The 27,603-nt window shown below is 37.7% G+C and overlaps 1 protein-coding gene and 1 pseudogene across 12 annotated transcripts in view; both read right to left on the bottom strand.

Moving 5' to 3' along the window:
- ANK2 (ankyrin 2) overlaps positions 1–27,603 on the bottom strand; it is a 272,366-nt gene that overhangs the window by 38,088 nt on the left and 206,675 nt on the right. For 9 of the 11 annotated variants that reach the window (XM_029235234.1, XM_029235242.1, XM_029235243.1 and 6 more), the window contains exons 24-31: positions 26,218–26,320; positions 25,417–25,520; positions 11,930–12,154; positions 9,008–9,162; positions 6,265–6,476; positions 5,757–5,961; positions 3,529–3,625; positions 380–608 (exon numbers count right to left, since the gene is read on the bottom strand). In XM_029235234.1, coding sequence (XP_029091067.1) covers positions 380–608; positions 3,529–3,625; positions 5,757–5,961; positions 6,265–6,476; positions 9,008–9,162; positions 11,930–12,154; positions 25,417–25,520; positions 26,218–26,320 — 1,330 coding nt within the window. The remainder of the gene's footprint in view (positions 1–379; positions 609–3,528; positions 3,626–5,756; positions 5,962–6,264; positions 6,477–9,007; positions 9,163–11,929; positions 12,155–25,416; positions 25,521–26,217; positions 26,321–27,603) is intronic. The other 2 variants (XM_029235235.1, XM_029235240.1) reach the window with 1 other exon arrangement.
- LOC114902731 lies at positions 14,177–15,506 on the bottom strand (annotated as a pseudogene). Its single transcript, XR_003795593.1, has one exon. The product of XR_003795593.1 is annotated as an ER membrane protein complex subunit 3 pseudogene (transcript).

Raw genomic sequence — 27,603 nt, 5'->3', positions numbered from 1 at the left:
GTGCATACAATAATCTTTAAACTCCTGGCTGACATTTGGTCTTATCTGTGACAAAGCATGTACCAGCACTCCCTGGTATAAGTATATATGTATATGTATATGTATATTCATTTACATACTTTGAATTTATCAATGACATATAATTTTTCCCACAGTAATCTTTAAGAGTCCTTTTACCTCCTCACACTGAGACTATCCCAACTGAATAGGTCCAAACTGGCTAAAAATGGCTGATTTTAGACCCTGACCTTCTAACTGATCAAGATGTTGACTGGTCTTTTTTTTGATGGCTCTATTTATGGTATACTATTTTAAATATAATTTATTAATAAAGGTATAAACAACATATTAACAAAAATTGGTTTTACAAATACAGTACCTCCACATCCCTGCTTCTGGCCACCTCAGCAAAGTTTTCTTGTTGTTCAAGCGTCTTATCCACTTTATCATCAGTCATGCAGAAACACCTCAACCTGGCTTCAATGGGGTCATGTGATTTGGCAAACACTACAAATTTGGCCATATATGGTACACAAATAATTTCTCTATACACTTGTGATGCAAAGGTAACGGACTCCTGGATTTGTCGACAATCTATCAGCCAGAACCTATAAAATAAAATAAGGTCAGTTATCTGAAATTTAACATACAGTTAGCCCTCGGTATATATGGAGGACTGGTTCCTGGAACTCCACAGATACCAAGATCCACAGATGCTCAAGTCCTTTATTTAAAATGGTGGAATACAGTCAGCCCTCTGTATCAGTGGGCTCCACGACTATGAATAAGGAAGGCCAACTGCATGAAAACCAAGTCCGTTCCTTCAATATGATCAAAGTAATCATTAAATGCTTCTTGGAAAAAGAAGGGAGCAAGAAGGGGAGATAATGAGGGGAAGTAAAAAGGAAGGGAAAGAAAGATAGGGAAGGGAGGAAAGGTAGGAGGATAGATGGGAAGGAGGAAGCAGGTGAGGGGAAGAGAAAAAGAGGTACCAGGTGTTTAAGGTCAACTATTAAATACTGTGTTTGTAATTTTTTCCCTTGGAAACTCTTCTGAGTATGCAATCTCCTGAAATATAGCTTCAGTGTTTAGAATCCTTTAGTGCTATAAGCCCAGTATTGGATATTACGACAAGTATCTCACTGGATGAGTTTCTATTTTCCATGATTGCCCCTCCTGTTCATTTCATTTCCTGAAACTCTTTTCAACAAAATCTACCTAGCTCTTTTCCTCATTCCATCATTCTTTTCCAAAGGACTCACAGTCACCAAAGTTGGATCAACCCAGCCACTTAAAAAAAAAAACTGCTTTTGCTTCAGAACTCCTAAGTATTGCTTAATACAATCAATAGAAGAAACTATTAGCTTTGTGACTAATTTATGATTTCTAGCCTCACCTAAATCTGTGACATATTTTGGCAACTTCTTCCTCAGATACCTTTTTTTTTTTTTTTTTCGGTACGCGGGCCTCTCACTGTTGTGGCCTCTCCCGTTGCAGAGCGCAGGCTCAGCGGCCATGGCTCACGGGCCCAGCCGCTCCGCGGCATGTGGGATCTTCCCGGACCGGGGCACGAACCCGTGTCCCCTGCATCGGCAGGCGGACTCTCAACCACTGCGCCACCAAGGAAGCCCCCCTCAGATACCATTTTATTCAGTACAGTAATGGTGCTAAACCTTTATGATACCCCTGGACCTTCCCCCTCACCTCAGACCCTCAGAAAGGTAACTACATTGAGAAAGCAGAGATGATCAGATGGCCATTCTCTCAATTTGCTATTCATACACTTCAAAGATTTATTCCACATCCTCTTACTTTGAAACCTTTCTCCATCTATGATCACTCTCCTTCCCCCAACTCATTGCCCAAAATCTTTAGGTATTCTGAGATTTCCTTATCTTCTTAGCCTTTCTTTCCTTCAGTTCCTGACCCATCTCTCTTCTTGTTCTTTTTAATTGTGATAAAATATACGTAATATAAAACTTACCATTTTAACCATTCTTAAGGGTGCGATTCATTGGCATTAAGTATGTTTACAATACTGTGCAATATGACCACTCTCCATTTCCAGAACTTTTTCATCATCCCAAACACAAACACTGTACCCATTAAACAATCACTTCAAACTTTCCCCTTCACCTCAGCCCCTGCTAACCTCTATTAAACTTTCCGTCTCTATAAATGTGCCTGTTCTAGGTACCTCATTTACATGCAACACCTGTCCTTTTGGGTCTGGCCTATTTCATTTACTATAGTGTGTTGAAGGTTCAGCATAGTTCCTGGCTCTCGGCAGGCACTCAACATTACCTTCCTCTTTATACTGACTGAACTATACTTTATTCACTGCTTCTTCAATTGTCTGAAAAACTTAAATTATTAATACAATAACATAATAACTCATGATTTCCTGGTCTATCCTAGAAGGCCTTTTGTAAATAATGTTGTTAACCAACATTCCGGCATTATTGCTGAATTATAGACTCCACTGTTGCCAGCTCCCAATGCCCTTCTGCATCTTTGCTCATGTTACCATCTTTTCCACTTTTATATATCCGCCTGTTAGGTTCCTACCTATCTCATGAGTCACCTCTTCTCAGACATCCTCTGTGACCACCCTGATGCAAACACCCTCCTCTGAATTCTTTTAGTACCTCTTTTGTACCTTTCCATTCAGAACTTGTCATTTTCTGGCATTAGAACGTGGATGCCTGAGTGGCAGGGCACACTGACACATAGAACCGGAGACTCAAAGTTGAGCCCTCTGGGTGGCTCGAACTATAAACATGTGTCACCACACCCATCTATTGCTGTGCACTGTTATTTATGCATCTATCTTTTTTCCCCCCGAATAAGAATTTAAGCTTTAACCACTCTCAACTTCAGTTTTCTCATCTGTAAAATGGACATAATGCTTCTTGCCCTTCCTAAGTCGCATAGTTGTTGTAGTAATCAAATTAAATAAATGGGAAAATGCTTGGCAATCTATTAACGATCATGCAAATGAGAACTCATATTAATAAACTGAGTTAGTGTATACACATGCAATAAAACTAAATAGCTTAAGCTTTTTAAAGATGTGTGATATATAAGTGGCAATATGTAAATGTGCTATGATGCATAAGCATCACCGAAACCTCTAAACTGTTTAAGCAAACCATGATATGCTTTGTGTTTTGGTTATCATTCTGTTGGAAAAAGTAGTTCAGGCTATTTTGTTGACAACAGGAAATCTATCATTCCTAAGACCTTTGGGACTGGAAAAATCAGCAGTGGCTGCTAAAACCAGAGTCTGGGTCATACTGTAATAGCCAACAATCATTTATTTTCTTTAGATTTTAATCTGACTGGCTGTACTTTGTTATTGCATTATCACTATTACATTTACTGGCAGGTCTCGTTTATAATATGAAGGTAAATGCAGACCATATTTATAACCATACCAAAAAAAATGACTTTTAAAGAATGTAAGGAACAAAATAAAAGACATCGGGGGCATTTCACAGTAGGTTTTTCTGTGCAGTATAACCATACCTGGCAGACACATTGGTTGTAAAGGAAACACATTCACTGACAAATGTTAATGGCGTAGTTCCTGTGATATCTTCCCACTGAGCAGGGGTGGTTCCACCTGAAATAATATGATTGTTGAAAAAAATTAGGCAAAACTCCAGACCCTGCATTGTAAAATAAAGTCTTTGTGGTAGTAGCTATGTTCACTCACCCTTCAAGATGACACATTGGAAGCAAAATGACTAAAAACCGTATGCTAAAAAATGACGCATCGAAAACAAACAGCAAACACCACACTTCATGGAACTAAATTTAAGGGAGGTCATTTGAATAACTGCTTCAAATTACTAGGCACTCTATTCTCTGCTGACATTCTAAAGATTTGATTGTAATTGCGAGGCTCTGAAGATAACTTTGAATTATATACAATTGATGATTTTAAAAGATCCTTTGACCAACCAAGGAGCTGAATGCTTCGTTAAAACAAAAATCCAAATATTCTTTTGTTCTTTAACTTCATATTTTATGCAATTATTTTCAAGAAAGAAAACTTCCTCTCAATTTGTAATTGAAGGCTGGCAAAAAAAGTGCTTGGAAAATATTAAGAGCTCAATAAATACTGCAAAGTGAATGAGCAAATGACTGAATGCCAAAGGATGACCTCTGTGCACAGACAAATCACTATGGAGGGTGATGCTGACTTTTATTTCTACTGAGAAATTAAGTTGGCATAGATAGGAAAAAACTGTCTTCAAGCACTGCAGGAGAAATATATGTTTGAGATGAAAACCAATTTTGACTAAGGTTTCTTAAAGAAGGGAATGAGTTATCAAACAAAGGTCATAGAAACTTATTCTTGGAGGCCTCTAAAATATACACTGTAAGCAGAACAATAAAACATAACCGAGCAAAACACAAAAATCCAAACACCTAGGTTAACATATTTGTAAAAATTAATAGATAAATTAAAGAAATTCTTTACTACAAATCCATCCAAAGACAGAGGGCTGGAATAACTAGATCAGATGGTGCCTAGGCCCAGGTGGTATCTCCATTTTATCATCTATAAGGGCAGGATGTGCCATGGACATTTTTCAATCTGACTTGTTTTGCATCCACACTATTATGCTGCACATTGTAGGAAGGTTAATCATATACACATGGACCAAAAAGTACGGGAAAGACACCCAGGAATGCTATGTAATAACCAGAAACGAGTAATTGGGAAGAGGCCATAGGTGAAGCATATGATTTCCCACTACCCTCATTTTAGTCCACGTACGTTAAAATTATGTCATATTATTAAACTTATGCGGTAAAGTCTCAATGATTCGCTATCAAGAGTACAGAAAAAACATGAATAAGAAGGAAGAATGAAAGAGAGAATAAAAAAAGGGTAAACATTTCTGCTAATATGAAGGAGAAATGAAAAAAAAATTCTAACAATACTTAAGCAAGCAGAGATGGTCATTATTCCTACTGACAACAGTATGAATATTTACTGAAAGCCAATACCATGTAGTTATTGTTAATTAGGGAAATTATCAGCCAAATTGTGTAGTTCTAACACAGGTTACTTGTGTGGATTTTTCACCTCTCACCATTTGTGGTGGTATTATTGGCAGAGACAGCCAATATTCTGGGAATGTCTTTCTGGAGTTTGGTAGCTGACTGAAAGCTATTACAACTTCCAATTGAAAAGACCAATATTCAGTTAATCATTAAAAACCTTCATTTTGTTTTTCCAAAGTTAGTTCAGCACATCAATGATAAAGACATAACCAATTCCTGGATAGAAAAGTTTGATTTATTGGGTATAATTATTCAAGATATTATTTATTTTTCAACAGGTATAGGATGATGTCTTCAAAGAAGGCTTAAAGCTTGGGTTTTGAGGAATATGGGCTTGGGTTTGAATCTCAACTCTGCTAGATATTTACGGTATAATCTCAGGCAAGTTATAGAATTTCTCTCAATCTTGGTTTCCTTTTCAGCAAAATAGGATTAAAGTTTCCTCACAGGGCTACTGTGGAGATAAAAACAACAACGTATATGAAGTGTCTAAAAGTTTCGCATACAGGCTTTATTTAGTAAATATTAGCTCATTTCCTTTCCCCTAGTTAGAGTGCCTTTCCTGAATTAATGCATATAACCTTACAGGCATCTTACGACCAAAGTAATTTAATATTTACGACAATCTAAGTTTCTTCTTTCAGAACTTTCTACTACAGTAGTCACATGTGACTCACCTGTGATGCTGCATAGTAATCTTAAGGTTGGTGCATCTCCCCCAAAACCATTCAACATGACATCACTTGAAGCTTTGGGGACAGGAATGGTCATGGTAATTGGCTTGTGAAATTTTCTTCTTCTAGGTTCCAAAGTGACTATAGGGCTGAAGGTAGCTTTGTTGCCTAGGATCTTCTTAACCAACTCACTGTGCATAGGTTGAGCCTTTTAAAAGAAAAAAAAAATTAAAATAAACAATATATGATTATATTCCATGTCAAATTTCTTAATGCATTGCTCTTTATTTCATAAATCAGTTTTCTGGCTTCAAATATGGCAACTGAAAGTTTACTACTGTTACCAAACACTCATCTAAAACTTTATGAGACATATGATCTCCTAGGGCAGCTTCTGCTCACCCAGGAATAATTTGATTCTTTAACCATTTAATTCCCATTTGAAAAGTTGATTTTTAATCACTGGAATAAAATCCATGTTCGGTTAACTTGCATCTTGATGTGGGCATACCTGTAGGCCTACACGGATCCGCTTGGTTAGTGCCCCCTCTGGGAAGACGGCCTGCACCTGGGGTACCACCGTGCTGCTCAGCACGCCTCCCTCTGGGCCAATCAGGTTGCTGTCCTGTTTGATGCGAGACACCACTGCAAAGTACTGTGGGAAGTCACGGGTGATGATGCGGCAGATCCGTTTCTTTTCTAGGTCTTCCGGGCTATCCAGCACTGAGACAAGAAATGACCCTTCTTCATATAGCAAGGATTTCCTTCTGAAAGCATTCTAGCAGACTCACTGGCATAGTTAATAGTGAACAGGTGTTGTAACAAAACACTTCCTTTTTTAAATAATAGGAGAATTTAAAAAGTAAGGCTATCCTAACAACACCCGAAAAACGACTGCAATCTTTCAAGACCTGTCAGCATTTAGCTGGCACATTTTCTCTCTTTGTGGAAACTAGGTCTTTCCAGGGCACTGTGAAAGAAAAGCATCTAGTTCCAGATGCGGTATTGCAGGGCTGCCTTTGTAAATGAGGGGGTTTGAGGGCAAACCTGGAATGAAAATGAACCTGTTCTATTCTCAGCTCAACATGATGGAGAGGAAATTTGTTATGGGCTCCTTTTCTTTGCAAATTTCAAAGTTAGCTCAAAAACCAGTTATTGTGGTTTTAAGAAGTAATATGGCCCTTTCAGTTCTCAGGGGAGCAGTGCATGAATAAAATCTGTCTTGGAAGGGTAAGATTCGTGTTTGTGTGTTCATTCCAGTGGCATGGTTGTCTCTGAGATAATCACTGTGGATATTAAAAAAAAAAATCAGTGACTATAAATTCAGGGATTCAATATTCCCCTGAAACCATTAACTTACCAAACAGATCATCTAACATCAGGAGAATGGGATAATGGGCTCTTTATAAATTGTATTAGTGTAGATATGTAGGGCAATACAATAAATCTGACTGGTTTAAAATGCTGAAAATTTGAACTAAGTGGATCACTGAATTTTAAGGGATTATGGAACTTTATTCATTTTTAGAAATCATTTACAATTCTTATAGAGGCATGAACAACAATCATGTTTTTCTTAACTATTGAATATAACTAGATAGCAAAAGTCAGAAGTCCCAGGATCTGATCATTCATGATTGAAGATCGATGCATTGGCAAATACTAGCTTATACTTATAAAAGAGCAGGTTACCACACATAATGAACATAAAAATATACAAATCCTATTCTCTGTTTTAAAATGAGCCTTTTACATATGTAAAAAGTTATAAGAGTGGGTCCCCATCCAAGGACAAGATGGCAGTGTTAATGACAGGTAAATACTTCAGGTGGAAATATCCTAAACTAAATGCAAGCAAAAGAAATGGTTTCAAGGAGTAGAAGCAGCTAAATACTGCACAGAACAAGCCTTATCAGTAAGAATCCTGATCTTTTCATCTTGCATGGAAGATGCTGACCTACACATCTAGAAGGCATAATTTCCTCTTCCATCCACCTCTTGGATAGGGTAAGCCTGGCTTCTCTTCTTATTCAGCCTCAGCAGGGTGCAGAAAGAAATGTTAGAGCAGCTGCTGTCAGGCTACACTTCACTATTCGTGAGCCATACCTGAAGCTACAGCCGGTGGTCCTGGAAGACTGATAAAACTTGACAAACAGCCACACAGCTGTGTGTCTACCTCTGTGCAAACTTTGGTATGCTCTTGGCACTTAGGCAAAGAACTTGCCCTATTTCTGTAGTTACATAAAGTGCAACATATCTGCAGTTATCAGGACTGAGAGACCTCATCTCTGTGCAACCTCAGGAGGCCTAAGAATGAGGCACCTCCCTCTAGTCAAACTAAGATATTTCAACCTGGGGCTAAATGGCCTAAGCTGGATTTGGGATTTACAGAGATTAAAGCCCTAATGAAAAATAAGTTCCTTAACTATATGTGTAGGTTTGTATATGAAATTCAACCCTAACTAACTCCCTGTTCAAATTATATATAAAGTGTGACTGAACTTAATTTTCCTATCTCCTTAATAGAAAGTTAAAAATTATATTATCTTATAATGCAGTAGTTACGGTTATATGTAGGTTTACCTACAGAAAAGCTTAACACTTTTTATCAGTGTCTTAAATATCTAAACGTTCAAGTTAGGCATTTTTTAAAATCATGGATTTATTATCCAGTATCAGTCGTTTTGTTATGAAACAAAAATATCTGTTCTATCTCACGTTTTAGAAAAGTTTACATTAAAGATAGAGATGGGCTGTATCTCTTTATTAAAATGAGATATTTACTATTAATGATTTTATTTTCCCAAATGTAACAAAAGTAAGACTAGACAAATATATTGTATACTCCAACACATCACCATTGGAACATACGAGAATACTTGCTGTGGTAAAATAACAAGGCGACACATTTGTTACTAAACCAAACTTGGATCTGCTTACCCTTGTGCAGTAGAGCCAATCTACTGACACCAGGTTGTGGTGAAGGAAATTGTGGCGTTTATTGCAGGTGCCAAACGAGGTGTCTGGGCAGCTAATGCTCAAAAGACCCAGACACCTTGTTTGGTACCTGCAAGAAACGCTGCACTTTCCTTCACCACAACATGGGATCAGTAGATTGGCTTTACTGTGCAAGGGCGAGCAGACCCAAGCTGGATTAGGCAATACACACACACACACGCCCGTAGGACATAAAGAAACGCATCATTATCATGCTTTCGCTTCAGAGTTCTTTTAAAACGTTTAATATGAAGTACCTTCATCCATGCCATTAAGGATTTCATTCAGTTCATCTTCAGTGTATTCGCAGTAATGCTCTTTCCAGCTGTCTCCATTCTCACTGCGCAGGACAACCAGTTCCCTCTCTTTTCCTCGAAGGGCAGCAAAATGAGGGATCTCCACGATCACAGGCCTGACACAGTAAGGCAGAACATTCAGTGTGGACAGGAGCTAACCAATATCGAGACAAGCACCTTGACTCTGTCTGTTGCAAAGTGACCTGGAATTCTTCTCTTTCTGGGGACAGGGACCTAGTGGGCCATCCTCTGAAGCCCTGAGGCTAGCAAATGGTCCTGCGGTAGCTAGCACTTCACCTCAGGGGCACCAATCCTCAGGGCCACGCTGCTACCTTAAGCCAATGCTGTTTCTCTGTGAGTGCATGTGGCATTCTGGAACTTCTCCTTTGATAAATGTAAGGATAACACATTTAACCAAAAGAAATGTACATGCATATCTATGAGGTGTGCCAATCACTTAAAATGTTTTCTACAAGGTACAAAATGACAAAATGGTTTAAGAGGGAAAATGGCTCATACGCTGTGTAATTTGATGTGTTGTAAATGAGGAGATGTCAGAAAAGTCAACTACTTGGTAACTAGAAAGACATGCACTCATGGGATTTTTTTCCTTATGTTTTCTCCATTCAAGAAAACAATAGGCATGTGTACACAGTGTGGCCCTAATTGAGCACCTCAGCAGGCAGCCCAATTTGTGTCCAATGCCTATTATATTCAGGATCCAGAACATGCACTTCCCTACTGCTTTTTAGGTCACTCTCAAAATTTAGAGAGGCTTTTGATTTTTCAGTCCAGGTTGCTTTGATACAGACTCCAAATTTATCATAGTCACATCATAACTAGCACATAGTACAACTAGGCAGATCTCATGCTTTAAACGAAAATGAAGGTCACAGCACTTTAAGGAAAAAGATAGAAAAACATCACTCGAAAATAAAAGTCACAAACCACAAGGGTCAGAAATGGTCCACTAAAGATAGGTTATACAGAATTTAAATCATAGAGAGGGACATGTCATGGGCACAATGACAAAAAGAGAAATCATATTGCAGAAGAAGGAGAAGAATGGGGGCCGGCAGCCATCAATTTGTTTTAAGTCACTCCTACCCAAGGAATTTGGTTCCAGGAGGCCCCAGCTGAAGGATGCGGCTGACCAAACTTTCTCCCTCATTAAGTGGGGGAGGAGCCGTTGGCAGGTGAAGTTTACTGAGTACATCCAAAGCAGCAGTGAAAGAAAGAACATAAGTAAGCTTCAGGTGTTGTTTTCCACAGAACCCCAGCGTCACCAGCTGACGAACAGGGTGAAGTTTGGTTTCACACTGTATTTGGTTCTGCCCCCTCCATTGGTCACAAAGAGCAAGAACAGAGACCCAGAGTGTACAATGGAGGCGTGTGGAAGGAGGGAGCATGGGGGTCAGATCTGTCCCTACTTTAGGTTCACTGCCAGGGCATGAGCCAAAAAAGAAAAAAATATGCTCCACTGGAAAGACAGAGCTGTTGGGGATACAGTAAAAACTCTGACTCCATAGCGAGGCCAGAAGTTTTTATGGATATTCCTCAACAGATGTGACGAGTATTCAAAAGCCTACAACTACCTGCACATGAGGGAGGGGAAAGGACCTGGTACATACAGAATGAAAGGAACCACTGGGGAATTACTCCAACCATAATGGCATCTTCTGATGCAACCCAGAACTTCACAGGCTCCTTCTAAATCTCTGGTCTGTCTGATAGGACATGGGGAGTGGTTTCCATAATTGGGAAATACAGACACACCCCTTTTCACGCGTGAACATAATTTGGAGCAACCTGTTAACAGCTTGCTCCAAATTACAAGGCTTTAGAACATTTCCTGAGTTCTAAAGCGAGAAATCCTCTCCCCAGTATGACACTGGCAAAGCAAGAGTTCACGATTAATAGGATTTTCTCCCAGTTTTTGAGCACAAAGAGTTGATATGACAAGACTTAAATACAATTGATTTGTTTCAAAATATTTTGAAACTTGTCCCCCTCCAAAACTTCATTGTTTTGTCAGTTTTCAGCAGTAGCTACTCACTTCTTGGCATACTGAGATACCACTTAATAAAATAGCAGCCATACAAACAAACAGAAGAAAGAAGAAATGTTTATTTCTGCTCAAAATTGCTAAAATGAGCATGGTGAAAGTTATTCTTGATTTGGTCCTCTTAATGAATACTATGCCTAAATAAAATGCCAGTATAATTACAAGACTCAAGGTAGCAATTCTGACAACAGAAAAGACAAATCATATAGACTAAATTTTTGGATGTTCTATAAAGAACACTGCTCTCCAAAGTGAAGATAATGATTCTGTTTTGTAACTATACAACACTTTATATTTGGAATAGACTAGTACAGTTGACCCTTGAATGACTAGGCAGGTCCACTTATGCCCTGATTTTTTTCAATAGTAAATATTACAGGACCACACAGGCCGACTCTAAGGTGTATGCAAAGTTTTGACTGTGTGGAGGGTCAGCACCTCTAACCCCTGCATTGTTCAAGGGCCAACTGTATTTTTTTCTCTATGACTTCACCACTTAAATCCCAGATTCAAAAAATACCTACCATCGACCAAAACATGATTATTCATATTGGGAGTCTAGCACCTACTATCACATTCAAAGAGAAAGAGTAAATAACAGTTAACCTGAATGTTTAATCCATTAATGCCTTAAAATAAGAGGCATTTAAGTGGAGTCAAGCATTGAGGCATTACTTCCAGTTCTTAAAGAAATTTCATAGGGGCCAATCTTCTTTCAAAATGTTTTGACGTACCTTTTTCCATTCCATCCTAGTGATTTCATGTGGAGGACACAAGCTCATCGGTGACTAAGTGGGAGGTTTATCAGAAACCCTTACCCAAGGAACTGAGCACCCGAAGGTCCGACTTCAATCAGGCGACTGGCCAGGCCTTCTCCTTCCACCATTGGAGGCATTGTCGCCAGTCTATGGCGTTTGACCAGTCGGCAGGTGACTCGTGTTGGGGCAGTACATTTCCGAGGCGGAATGATGATGCGGAGCCCATTGTGTCTGCATCCGCGCATAGCACCACCTCGGGCGTCCACCATAAAACTAACCAGGAAACTAAAAATTAAAATAGAAGGTTAGATGTGTTTAGAAATATCAATGGCAGGTAAACAAGCTTTGTCAAGTTATTTTTTTTCCGTAATGCTCTGTTCTTAAAACATCTCTTTTTTATTTATATGCATGGTGGCCAAAAATTTGCCCTTAAAAGTTATTTTGCTTTATACCAATGTCTTTATTTTAGTTTGGTTGTTGTTTTAATTTTTGTATTTTTTGATCTGTAGCTAAAGAAGAGTTCTAATTTTTTTGATAATGGTAATATTAAATATAAATTGTAAATTAAAAATATATCCAATTGACTCAGAAAGTAGAATGAAATTATGTAAAGCATATTGATTAGTTTCCTTTTGTTATAAATGCAAATACTTTTGCTTCCTTCTATGTGTGTCCTGAAAAAATCCATATTTTGAAATAATATAAGGATAGAGCAGAGGGGAAAGACTAAATTGCAGCTTTTCTAAGTAAACTCAACTTGACTTTTAAAAATTACATCTTGTCCAGATCATTTTAGTATAATTTTATGACTTAAAAATTTTCACAGGCCTTCTCCCAAGATCAAACCCATGTACATGCATCCTGCTCCAACATCCTCTTACCCAGGATGCAGGTTTTTAACTCATTACATTCTGAGAAAAAAAAGAGGAAAAGCAAAATAATCAAATGTTTTGGATAGAACCAATTTACTGGTTAAAATGCACTTTTTCACTCCTTATGTAGAAATCTCTCTGCTATACCTTTTTTTTTTTTTTGCAGTACACGGGCCTCTCACTGCCGTGGCCTCTCCCGCCGCGGAGCACAGGCTCCGACGCGCAGGCTCAGGGGCCATGGCTCACGGGCCCAGCTGCTCCGTGGCATGTGGGATCTTCCTGGACCGGGGCACGAACCCGTGTCCCCTGCATCGGCAGGCGGACTCTCAACTACTGTGCCACCAGGGAAGCCCTGCTATACCATTCTAATTGAAGGGGTAGATAGGAAACAAAGATTATAAATACCCTCTATTCTGGGTTTTGACGTGGGAAAACCTGGGCTCATGCTAATGGAGGATATCTGTGCATTATGATTTTCCCCAAATTATAATAAATTGAATATGGAAAGTCATAGGTAGTAATTTAGAAATGTAAAGCCATCTCTATTATTTTTGCTCCTTTTTTGCCAAGCTAATTGCTTGTAAATAGGGGAATAATGATCCAAGGTGACTTGGTTTGTTTATTTTAAGTGTACCAAGAGAAAGGGTTTGTCTTAACTTTGAAGTTGTTTCCTTTGGGCTGTTTCTGCAGCTTAGTTTGAGTTCTTCTCACTATGTTAGTGTAACACTCATTAAAGCCCTGGAAGCACGCACTTTGTCAAGGAGCAAAAATTAAACCAGGCAATCTGATGGTCACACACATAGACACAAAGACACACACAGTGTGCACACCCTTACACAAATAACATTACTGTCTTTCCCAATTCTCCTTGCATTTGCAAGCTTTTTATACCAAAACAGAAAGAGGAAAGCACCATACAGGTGTATTATGGATCTACTGACAGCTTAACCAGCACAGAACTATACCAGATTCATCACACCTAGATACTGCATCCATGACAACATGTAAAACATTTCAAAGGTATTTCATCAAAGTAAGTTATGGGATAGAAACACAATACATTTATGTTATTTTTAGATAAGTGAAGGAAAAATACCTTAGCGTCCTCTTTATAGCAGAACACAACTCATTAAGCATGCTATTAAACAGAAACCCTGTTGCTAGTAATACAAATGGATGTGAAGGAGCCCAGACTGCCCGTCTGAAGCAGGTCGTGCAGGATGAGACCATGAGAAGAGGCGACACACTTCTTCCCACATGCAGGAGCCGGTCTAGACCTACCAATTCACACCCAGTCCTCTAAGGTTTTAGTATGGGGCACAAACTGGGGAGTATAATCAACAGTTAAATCCTGAAGTGTGGATACTTCTGGTCTTTATCAAATCACAATGAGAAAATGTTGGCTGCTTTTCTTATTACTAGCGTTTAAGTAGGCTTTTTTTTTTTTTTTTTGGATCCCAAGAAAACAGGAGTTTACTGTGGTTTAGAATTCAGAATGACTGTACATAATAATTAGGTTTAACTGACAACACTTTTTCTGAAATTTCTGAATTTTTGCTAAGTTTTATATATTATCACTAGCTTGAGTTTCCCCCCCACCTCTTACTTTTATTACTAGAGTCACCAGAAGGAAAATTTAAAATATTTCAAAAATAGCTGTTTCTGGGCAAGTTACCCAGCACACACTCCTAATGTTTCCTCTGGTTTCAAACATAAAGGGGAACCCGGCTCAGACAAGAACAATCCTTGCTGCACACCCGCCAGCTCATGCATCCCACTTTTTATTCCGAGAGGCTCCAGCTCAAAACAAAAGTTACAAGGTTAAGCGCTACTCCAAGTTCCTGACACAGCTAACCCCTGCTTCGTCTTCAAAAACATAGAAGTCTGTTATTTCCTTTTTGAACATGCCTTCGAAGTGGAGGTCTTTGGCCATGAGCTCCTTTCTGACACCATCTAGTGCCCACTGGTGGTCCGTCAGCTCCAAAGCTTCCCACTCTTGTCTTAAAAGCTTTATTGGTATCTGCGAGCATGGCCATAGCTGCTCCAGTCATCTGTTGCTGCATTATCCGTGATTGGTCAGCAGCATTATCTTGGCCCAAAATCACAGAGTAAATGCTCCAAAGCCCAAAGACACTGAGGAAATACCAGGATGCAGAACTCACCCAGGAGGCATCTAATGTGAGTAGTTCAATTTCTTGCTGTAGCATAGGCTTAAAACAGAGGGTCAGTGGAAACAGGACCTTGGTTATGACAAAGCCTGAAAATGTCATGTTGATCCATCCACCAATAAGAATCAGAGGGAGGACATTTGTGACATTGCCTTTCATCATGTTGGTGAGCATAGTGGGATCAGTCATAAGAGAAGGAGGCACAACCTTCCTTTTAGTTTTTTGAAAAAACCCATCCTCTGGGTTGTTGAAGTAATATTTTCGTGTCAGGAAAGACTGTTTGGGAATGTATTTTCCATTTTCCCTGAGGACTCTGCTTCGAATTAGGACTTGACTGTTGGAGACTTGCTCCTGCGTGAGCTTCTTGTCACTCTGCAGCAGGATGGACATGTAGTGGCAAATCATGCCCATGAAGAAGGTGATGATAACGATGGGCAGGACCACCCAGAGGCAGATGTTGGAGTCGAGCAGCAGCTCCGGTCCTGCCATTTTCACAGAGAGCCGGCTCCTGGCCCGCTGTAGCTGGGTTGATCTTCACCGGGGCGCGGGCTGTGGGGCTCCTCGTCAAGTTCGCCTCTGGGCCTTCTCACGACCCTCAGCCAGGTGAGCCTGGGACAAAACCACAGCCTCGGCCCTTGCGCCCTGCCCACCGCCAGGCCGCCCACTAAGTAGGAATTCTTAAAAAATTATTTTCTATTTGCCTTTTAAAATGCACTATTGCTCAAAAGAATGAGAGAACTGGTAACGCTTCTAGATGACTATAAAGGTTTCTTTTCCATTTTACTATTTTCTTTTGACTATGATATTTATGTTGATTTTTATAAAAACTAGAAAAAAGTGACTTAAGTTTCAACCAGTGCTGTTCCAAACTCATTGCTACATTTCTGACTTTCTCTACTTTCTCTGATTTTGTTTCATCTTTTGAATACTAGCAGCACTGGTGAAGAATAGGGACTCAAACTAGTAAGGAACCATAATACATCTGCTGATATTATCAATCTTCAATACTATTTGTACCATTTGAAGGCATTTAGGGAATTTCCCAATTCATGTTACATGCTGTTACATTTCCACTATGTTTATTCCAGTGATGGCTTAGGGCCTATATAACATCTCCATTTAGAACATCTTCTAGAGGTGCAGGATAAAGCAGGGGTCCTCAACCCCCGGGCCATGAACAGGTATCTGTCCATGGCTTGTTAGGAACCAGGCCGCACAGCAGGAGGTGAGTGGCAGGCAAATGAGTGAAGCTTCATCTGTATTTACAGCCGCTCCCCATCGCTCACATTACTGCCTGAGCTCCGCCTCCTGTCAGCCTTATGGTGAGTTGTATAATTGTTTCATTATATATTACAATGTAATAATAATAGAAATAAAGGGCACAATAAATGTAATGCACTTGAATCATCTCAAAACCATCCCCCTGACCACTGTCTGTGGAAAAACTGTCTTCCATGAAACTGGTCCCTGGTGCCCAAAACGTTAGAGACCGCTGCTCTAAGGAACGAATTGAAGTAGCTATGTTCTTGGCTGTAACAATGTTAAAGTAACTATATGTTCGATTACTTTCTCTGATTTTGCGTCATTGACTGATTTTTTTTTTTTTTTTTGGCGGTACGCAGGCCTCACACTGTTGTGGCCTCTCCCATTGCGGAGCACTGGCTCCGGACGCACAGGCTCAGCGGCCATGGCTCACGGGTCCAGCCGCTCCGCGGCATGTGGGATCTTCCCGGACCGGGGCACAAACCCGTGTCTCCTGCATCGGCAGGCGGACTCTCAACCACTGAGCCACCAGGGAAGCCCTGACTGATCTTTTTAAAATTCTCTTTTGTTCTCATTTACTCCATAATTTCCACACCCCTTTTCATGAAACAACTTGTTACCCTCCTAGTAAGTACTAGGTGCCCTGCTAGGAACCAAGTGAGAATACAGAAAGTAAAGACGTAGTTGCTGCTGCTGAGATGCTCACAGCCTAAGCCCCAAATGTCACATGATGGTTTCACTTACTCAGAATCACTTACTTTCCTGATCAACGAGAAATGAATTAAACCATATATAGGAGACATATCAGTGCCACAGTGGCAGTGACCTTGTTCTCCATATTTCTTCCTGTGTCCCCTCAGTGCCTAGCACAATGTAAATAGAGCACATAGTAGGTAGTTAATAAATAACTGTTGAACAGTGAATGAATGGAAGAGTGAAAATGGTAAGTTGTGAGAAGCTGTATATATTTATTTCTTATTGAGAAGAAGCCTAAAATAGAAGGTTATTTAATTCTCTGGTCCCTGGACAAACAATCCAGTCAGACCTCATTCAAATTACTACACTCAGATATTTCAGCTCATAAAATAGCAAAACAGTTGAGAAGGACCGACCTCAATGTTAAATATTCCTCTATAGGTATTTTACTGCTCCAAAATGAGAGGCCCAATATATTTATTTCCCTTGATAGAGGATGAAGAAAGACCAAAGATTTGAAAATAAAAGAACTTAAAGACCGGAGCTGCAAGTAGATAAGTTTTAACTATATGTGTCTCGGTGTCATCACAGATCTGGAAAATTATGTTTAAGTACTGCACTGGAACACAAAGCAAGTTGGAAAAATTTAGGTGCCAATGTGCATAATTCAGAGAAAAGAAAAACTAAATTTCCAATGAAAACAAGTTTTTGTGTCTTTATCAAATAACTAAAGGAAATGCAACAGAGTAACAAAAAGCAACAAGCTCTACTGAGGGAATTATTTGACAAGGGAGACAGAGAGAGAAAGAAAGAGACAAAGAAAGGGGTGGGGAGGGAGGGAGGGAGATGGAGAGGAAAGTAAATCAGAAGGATATCAAGAAAGAAACAAAAGCATTGGAAGTCATGAAAGAGCTAAATACTGATAGTAAAAATGAATAAAAATGTTTACAAATTTAGCAAGAAAATACCCTAAGCCAATCAGACTCAAATAATGTAACTGCAGAATAAACAACCAATTAAAAAGCTGACTATGTAGAACTCTATACCAAAAGAATTCTTTTCTTCAAATAAGAGGGAATAAGAGAAATAATGATTCAAGATTATATCTAGTGCTGATGAAAAATCTTTTAGATAAAAGTCAACATGCTAATCATTAATCCCAATAGTTTGTAATATAAAATTAGGTAAGCATTTGAGCATTTTCATTTAAAAAATCAGAATCAAAAGGTGTCACTATTTGGATAGGTAGTAGAATTAGTGGATAGTTATTTTGTGATGTATAAAACAATTCCAAGGGACATCCCTGGTGGTACAGTGGTTAAGAATCTGCCTGCCAATGCAGGGGACACGGGTTCGAGCCCTGGTCTTGGAAGACCCCACATGCCGTGGAGCAACTAAGCCCATGCGCCACAACTACTGAGCCTGCACTCCAGAGCCCGCGTGCCACAATTACTGAAGCCCGCGCGCCTAGAGCCCGTGCTCCTCAACAAGAGAAGCCACCACAATGAGAAGCCCATGCACCACTACGAAGAGTAGCCCCCGCTCGCCACAACTAGAGAAAGCCCTCGTGCAGCAACGAAGACCCAAAGCGGCCAAAAATAAATAAATGAAATAAATTTATAAAAATTAAAAAAAATTTTCAAAAAGCTAAAAGCAGATTTTAAAAGACCATTTACTTTTTTTGGTACCATAGGAAAAAGTGAAAGGTTGGAAAGGAGGGAGTCATTATATGAATCAGTTCACATACTAGGTTTGATTAAGTAAATACGATTTTCTCATATGTTCAGATTAAAAATGGGACAAGATAATGCCTATAAACAGTTGGAGATGAAAGGAGTTGAAGTAAAAACATGTAATTAAGTATGCACAGAGGTATCGTATATGGATTAAAGCTCAGCTCCACTGTTTGTGAGCACCGACTAAAGCCTCATCTGTCAATGAAGGGTAATCATACCACCACTTAAGGGCAGAGTGAGGATTAAATCATGTATGGGTAAAGCATATAGAATTCAATAAATGCTTGTTCCCATCATTTTCCTTCCCTGGCACCATATGGTTTTATATGTCTTAAAAATTATAGTATAATATAATACCTAAAAAATAAACAGAGAAACTAACGTTTATTAAATACCTACAATGAACCCGGAACTTTGCTAAAGCAGTTTAATATGGAGTTTTCATTGGTTTATGAACTGTACTATTCAAAGAAGATATAAAAATACTATTATCACAGAGCACGAGATAGTACAGCAAGTACCATGCTGTCTCCTGGATACAACTCTGATCTACCAAGAGGTCTATCCCTGTCTTGAATTATTGCTGTAACCTCAGGCAAGTCACTTAACATCTTTAGGTTTCAGTTTTCTCATCCATAATATGAGAGACATTAAATTCTTAAACTCTAAGATGGCCTTCTGGTGTTAAAATTCTAACTAGGTTAGGCAACCTACTGGAATATTCCATTTCAGATGTTCTGGAAGCATTCCTAATTGGAAAATAAACTGCTACTTCTGCAAGAAATATACACTATTTTTGCTGTATGGTTAAAACAGTCAAGGAGCAGTTTTGCAGAAAATGTATACACATACTGCACTAAACACTGACTTCAGACTGTACAGACAAAAAACATCACGTAACATACTCGGTTTTAACTGTATATCTTACTCTCCAAATGAAATTCAACAATCATGCAAAGTAGAAACTCTTATTGAAGTTTTCTAAATTGTGAGATACGATGTTATCACAATTTAAAAGGAATAAAAGCAAAAGCAATCCACCATTATTATGCAGATGACTTGCCTAGGAATATGTAGTTGATTAGCTAGACAGGTACATGCTTCAGAGGAGGCAGCAGAAAACAATGATTCTGCACTTTTGAGGACTGTATCCTCCACCCCAAAAGTTATGAATCCTTAGGTTTACTTTTAATTCATCCAGGACCATGGGGTGGGGACGGGGAGGACACTGCAGCATTCAGAGTTAGTTATTGATTGAAAATAGGGGAAAAAATGTCATCAGGGTGCTTCAGTGATCCACATATACATAGCAAGAGGGTCTTAAATTAAATCTGATTTCTGGGGCACTATGAGAAAACCGTATCATGAGCTCGTTCTCCTCTATAATTTCCTTAATTCCTTCCCAATCTTTGAAATTCCATGAACTGAAAAACTGATGAAAAACGGCTTTGAAAAAAGTGCCTCAAACTTGTTAAAATCACCAAAATATTTATCACTATGTTCATGTATAGAAACATAATATTTAGTGTGTATTTCAGAAAAAAGTAAAAGTATGGATGTAAATTTTTCAAAATTGAAAACGGTTTTATTTGTAGACAATCTTTAGTATCATGATGGATGACTGTAAAATAAAATATAATAATCAGCAGTTTGATAAGAACCTTTAAAAATAACTTTATTAAAATGAAATAGAATAATGGATATCTTTAGAACACTGGACTCATTCTATAGCACAATTTGTAAAATATAAAAAGGCTGCATTTAAAGTAGTACTAGCAAGCAAATGCACTCTTAATAAACTTTCACCCCTTGGTTCACCTAGAATATAGTTAAAAAAAAAAAACTCTAAGTGACGCTTAAAATCATAACCTTTACTATAACTTGAAAATAGCTCAACCAATTTGCATAATTGCTGGAATAGCATTTTTCAGCTCTATGTAGCACTTGTTCTCACAAAAGAAGCTGAGATATGGAGACCCATGACCAAGACAGGCTCTCACTTTAGGTCTACATTCATTTTGGTACAACCCCACCTAATTTCCAACAAAATAAGAAATACCCACTTTCTCTATACCATATGACCATGATTTGGAGAAAATACATCATTCTCCCTCGTGCTCTCTCTCTGTCTCTCTGGCTAGGTATGGTCACACTAAAGCATCCTGAGGCAGGGTATATGCAGAAGGAAATGACAAAAGGAGGAGAGGAAGAGGCAACATGTTCAGAGAAAGAATTATGCAGAAGTTCACCTGCTGTTGTCACGATCAAGATATGGAGAGGTGCGGCTGCAACAGAATAGATACTTTAGCACAGAGAAGGAATGGATAACGTGAAATATAAAGAAGGAAATCAGAAGTGACTTTCAACTGAGATATATTATTTATATACCAATACCGTATTCATTGAAAAAAAGATGGAAATACAAATGGGATACAGCTCTATGCAAATGCTGAGAGAAGAGCCAGGTACGGGGGCTCTGTAGCAACTCCCAGGCTAGGGAACTTGGATATTATAAAATCACTGGAACATGGATTTGTAGCCTTATTCAACTCTGGCTTACGTGGGCACTTAAAATCTAAATGTCCAAGAAGCTACAAAGCATCAAAGGGCATTATAATGAGAGTTTCAAAGTTTTCGATTTGATGGACATAGTTTTGCCTCCAAAGCTTTTCTTTCATACTTTCAAAATAATGGTAATGACCTTTTGGGCTCTTACAGAAGAAATGCAAACAGAAAAGGCACAATTTAAAAAAAATAGCTCCAATGACACACAATAGCATAAACTATAAGGCAGAGTAGGTAACATTAATTACCTACTAGTGAGTAACAAAAACTATGCAAACAAAATCTTAGTGCTTTTTTCAAGACTTTCACTCCCTGTTTTGGGGATTGCTGTCTTCCTCGCTGGTCATATTGTTGAATCCCACTTTACAGTCCTGCCTTTCACTCCTCTTCTACCTGAGTCTGCTCTTCCTCAAAACACTCCATACGTTTTTCACAGAGTTCACTTGGGTTTTCAACACCTGATGATATACAAATGGATATACATATCCTTTGGACCAGAAACCCAGCCTTACAAAACAGTTGTTTTGCTACTTATAAAATAATTTTCTTCATCCAGAAGAATTTACCTCATGTGCCTTTTAAAAAAGGGGTGTTTGAAATACACTAACAGCTAAATTAACTGCTATATGTACTTAGATAAATATTAACGTTGTCAAATGAGAAACAGCTTTAACTTCCTTGAGTTTCAAATATCACCCTCCACTATTTGAGCTAACATCTTTACTTTTTTTTTTTTTAAATAGACTATATTTTTTAGAGTAGTTTTAGGTTCACAGCAGAACCATCTTCAACATGTTTTTATGAAAAGGAAGTCCTTTAAAAGATTACTTTCTTATTGACTTCTAGTTACCATATCTTGCAGTATAACATCATGAATTGACATTTATTTGTTGGCACTTGGCTGTTATTAAAAAAGTATAAAAATAAAGACTTTCGAAATAATATTTCAAGTGAGTCACAAAACTAGCTCTCACTAGGAACTTGTGCCTTACATCTGTTGATTCATTATGCACTTATGAAATAGGGAAGATTAAATTCAAATTCAATCTTGTCCAACCTTGTGTTGGATGTGATTATGACTGGGATACTAGAAATAATAATTGTTGGTTAGAGTGTGAATCAGTAAGGCAACTTCTTCAAGAACAACAACAAAAATATTACTGTCAGCCTTTCTTTTGCTAGCTATTGGCCGTATCTCTTGGTCAGAACAGGTTTTTTAATCACTGATACCTATTCTCCTATAGTGACAGACGTTAGTCATCGGAAACAGTAGAAGTAAAAGAAAATCACTAATAGTGCTTATTGGTAGAAGCTGTGTCTTCCATTAATCTAAAATCCCTTTATCTAATATAATAGAACATTATACATCAAATTAGTGGCATATGCATATAAAAGCTAACTTTATTATCCTTTCTATCAAAAATTATTTTTTTCTTACATTTTGGGCAGATTTTGAAGTGGCTTAGGAATTCACCCAATTAATTAAAGAGAAACTCAGTTCCTTGAAAACTATATAAAAACTATTACTCAGGAATCTGGTGTATAATGAATAAAATTACATGTCATTGTTACATGATATATTATGAATTTTATTCATATACATTCATATCATGGTAGCTTTCAAATACCATCACCCTCAGAATCACTGAGTTTTCAGTGGTAACTACCCATCCTCTTAGAGTCATCTTTTGCACTGTGTTCATTCAAATACTATAGTAGAGACACAACTTTATGATAGATTACCTGATTAAAAATAATAAGTCAAACACTGCCATTATGAACTGTACCACATTGGTTATTGTCATTTAGAGGATTCAGAATACACTTTGTTTCACTGATTTGGAATTTGTTAAAGATGTGGAAAATGTGTATGGGGATTATATAAATACTAATGACTATAATCCATTGAGTACTTATTCTTTCTAGGCAAAATACTAACTACTTAAGAAGTGTCGAATCCTTAAAGCTCCACTATGGAATTCAATAATATAACATTCATCTTATAGGTAAGTAAACTGAAACTTATATATTTTATACAACTTGCCCAGTGTCACATATTGAGTGTCAGGGCCAGGATCTGAATTCTGACTGATCTGATTCCAAACACACTCTTAACCATCATGTTATCTCTCTTCCAGAGATTGTCTTCCAAGTTCAAATAACAACACATAGGTGTGTTTCTTAAAGGTAGTGGCTAGGTTTTACTCATCTATGTTCCTTAGTGCCTGGCACAAGGTTTGATACATTGTAGAATTCAACAGTGTGTGAAGAATGAATACTTAAGTAAATGGAAAGGATAAAAAATATTTGAAGTAACTAGTCATATGTTAATTACCTAAGTCACCCTTAAAGTCAAACTTTTATTAGGCAATTTTGTTCCTTTCTAACAGTTTGTATAAAACATATATATCTGCTCTATTGGTACTTGTAGAATATACCAGTGCCAAGGCCCCAGTGACAGAGACTGTGATGTAACTGATTTGAGTTGGGGCCTAGGCATCAATATTTTTTAAAGCTTCCAGGTGATACCAATGTACAGCCAGAGTTGAGGATTAGCATCAGTGGTCAGGTGTGAAGTTCACAGAAGAACTGATTTATTAGAGACCAAGATTTTAAAGATCCTTATTTTAATGAGTGATTATACTTTAACCACTGGATACTCTTGTTTCATCATAAGTAATCAATTCTAATTACTTACACATGTATCTAGTTTTATACTATTGGTATGTATACTGATGTACATCATCTGACTATTTTACTGCCCTTCAGTAGTTAAGACTTCTTTAAGAAATTCCTTTTATAAAGTAAATTATTTTGGAAATTGAAATATCACCATAACACTTTGACTCTTTTATAAATTCGGTTACTAATAGTTAATTACATTTTGCTTAAAATAATCTTGTCACTTTGTAGGCTGGGTATGGGCTTCAAATACTAGACTATGGTTTCTAGATTCTGAACTATTATCCATCAACACTCTAGGTCCAACTTTTTTTTTTCTTCTCATCATTGTTGAAAAACTTAGTAGCAGAATGCAATGTTATGCTTTTTGAATAATTTATAGCTGTCAGATTTTAATTATTTTATACTTAAAAATATGTAAGTAAATTTGGATGAGGTTTAATTGATTTTTATTCCCTTGAATAACACCTGCATCAAGAACTAGCTTTTACTTATTTAACAAAGAAGAGTATTATGATTATTTTCAATAACTAATTTTACATTCATTCTCCGAGCCTTTAACAGAAGATCAGGCTAAGAAGTACAACATTTTTAACTACAATATCTTAGAATGCTTTCCTGAAAGAAGAATATTTTAGAATAATCAGAACAAGAAAGAATCTACTAAAAATAGTTCTGGGGATTATGGAAAAGGAGTTTGGGATAATAATTTAAATCAAAATATTATATTTAGTTAGATAAAATATGAGCAAGGATTAAAAGTGATTAAATAAAAACATCTTAAAAGTTTATATGTAATTATGAAATTACTATACAACTTGACACCATTGAAATGTAAGGAAAAAAGCAATCATGAAGAGTTTACAATTTAAAACTCCTTAAGGAATTTATATTCCACATAATTGAATCCTTATAACTTAAGAACATCTTTAAGAATGCTTAAAATTATTAACTCAAAGCCCTACTTTTTAATGAGTTAATATAAATAGGCAGCATTTCTTAAGTAGTGGCAAATATATTATCTGGATGACTTTTAAAAGATAACTGAGAACCTGACTGGTTGCCTTCAAATTTTCCTTTTTAGAATATCCCTACTTCAAACAGCTTGTGAACTCCTCTATACATTTGTATGACTCACACTTCTGTAAACGTGATTTTAAATGCATTAATACATAAGCAAAGGCATTTATGAAACTGGTCAGTTAATCTTAGTAAACAGAAATTTCAAAAAAGCAAATGATCTTGCCCCTCTTTTCAAGGCCATCTTAGAGACAAAAATGTGAACAGTAAGGAGGCCACTGGTATACTCTGGTTAGTCAGCAAGCTGTTTGACGCAATTCTACGACTTATTTGAAAACAATGGTCAGTTCTTCTGTGCTGAATTCAACGCTTTTTGCTGGTTTGTTTGTGTGGATAGAGTCCATGGTGGATAAAGCAGTGACAAGTTTTCAAAAAGGTCACTTCCCCTGTAAGCTAGCCATCAGCTAAAGCTACTGGACAAAGCTGTTATTTTCACTCATCTCTTTTTACCTCTCGATCTGGATGCATAATATTGATTTACTTACCCTGAATGAATAGGGCTGGAAGAAAGAGCCACGTTGTCTAAGTTCTCAGTGCCCCAGCTTAGACGATAAGAATTCCTTTCTGCCTCCTTGGCTAGAGTTGACACCTAAACACAAAGAACACTGGATTTAATAAAAAGACGTTCCTTCAATTAAATTAAAATATAATGAACTTTAAAAAAATGGCGTGACAGGAAAGTGGTATTACCTGGAAAAATGCTCATTTAAAAATATGATAGAAGACCAAGGCATTTAAAATGTATCTTTATAATGCATTCCCATTTAAATTATATTATTGATATAAGATCACATTTCTGTAATTGTCTTTGAAAAGAGTGGGTGTTCATCTACTTCCTATATCCAGCCAAAGCTGATAAAATTATATCTAAAATGAAAATATTCCATAACAAATTCTACATCTTTTCTAATAGAAAACAATTTTAAATATAGAGACACATTTTAACCTGTACCTTTCATCTTATACCTTAAATGCATCCTACCTTACATTTTCCTTTAATAGAGATTTTATAAAGGAAATGAGTTTTATATATAACGTCCACAGGGAAGAATCCAGTATAGCTGAAGAAACAAGCAGTATGTTATTTTAGAAAAACCCTGCTCACTGAAAAATGAAGTAAACATTTTTTATGTTTTAGAAAAACTCTTAAATCCCTTATCCTAGATTATCAACTGAATTAATACAATTTTTTTTAGATTAAAAAACTTCCTCTGGACATTTCCGGCATCCGATAATGCTAAAAAGCTCTCCAGAAAGCAGAAATGTGAAGGCAAAAAGTCACATACCTGGTGACTGGGGATCACAACTGTGTCGTCAATCATGGCACTGTCCCTCAGGTATGAGGCATGGCTCAGGGTGTGAGACCTGTCGGAACTGAAGGATCGAAGGCTGGTAGGTTGGCAGGAGGTCATGGTCAAATACCAACAGCAGTAGTAGGGTTGGGAGGATGAAATGATGAGCCGAGCAGGAGAGTGAAAAAAGCGTGCTATTAGCTAACAGTGCAACTTCCAGGGGGACATAAATCGCAACCGTGGAAGAAGGAAACACAGGTCTCTGTGTTGCTGTACCTCTCTGTCCCACAACTAAACTAACGCATCTTTTGACTGGTTCCTACCACTCAATGGCAAGGGCACAAGGGAATCCAGAAGGTAAAATTTGATACTCCTAATCTGATTCATTTTCTTCCCAGAAATGTCTGAAACCAACAACTGTAGCTTACTGACTGCCACTATAAGAAATTCACACAGAAAATAATTCCAGGATAGATTGCTTAAATCTGTGTTAAATGTAAATCTCCCTGCAACTAAGAAAAATATTAGGGGGCGGGGGAGGGGAATAAGACAGCCCTTGGAGAGAATGAAATGAAAGCACAGGTTCCATTTTCACTCATTTTCCTTTCTCTCCACGCCTCTTTTTTCTCCTCTCCAACTGTGAATGACTGAATGTTGGTGCACACCCCTGGAAGCTACAGAGTGAGATGAACTGTGGCCAGATGCATGTTTCCTGCGGAAGTGGTGTCCCTCCTGTTTGTCCCTGGTGTTTCCAACAATGCTATTTCAAAGGACAGCACTGTTCCTTGTGCATGTCCTGTGTGTGGTGAGTGAAGCACCAAAGAGTGCTGGTTGCTGTGGCAATGAGATGCAAGAGCACAAGAAACTGTTTCCAAGACCAACCCACAAAACACACACATCCGCCAGCACGAAAACGAACTGCCAGTAGACACTGACCCAAACTGAGGTTTGGCTTCAAAATGGGATTTAGGCCTTGATAATCAATGCTTTACATTTCTGATAAATCTGAATTTCAAAGTTCTGAATTATATACTCAAATGAAATTGGTGAACCTTGACATTTGCATAGATGCAATTTCATTCCTTCCTAGTCAATTTGTACAATCAAATGACAAATAGATAGATAACTTAAATAAACTACATTTTATACATGTTAGTCCAAGTATTAAAGATCTGTATTCAAAATATTAGCCCAAAGCCCATAGGGGAAAATAAAGAGATATGCAAACTTTCACAATATTGATAGAAGCAAGGTTTCATTTACGTTTAGCTAGTAGGTATTTGGCTAGTGAAGCGCTACAGAATTATGGACTAAACATCAAGTTAGCATATTTATTAGCAGAAGCTATCTTCTTTTGCAAATATGCCTAAGTTTGTAAGC

Source organism: Monodon monoceros, unplaced genomic scaffold (assembly GCF_005190385.1).
Source record: "Monodon monoceros isolate NGI ecotype Baffin Bay Population unplaced genomic scaffold, NGI_Narwhal_1 Super_Scaffold_20, whole genome shotgun sequence".
NCBI classification, from domain to species: Eukaryota; Metazoa; Chordata; class Mammalia; order Artiodactyla; family Monodontidae; genus Monodon; species Monodon monoceros.
The sequence above is the reverse complement of the archived record's forward strand: the minus strand, read 5'-3'. Positions and strand labels throughout refer to the sequence as shown.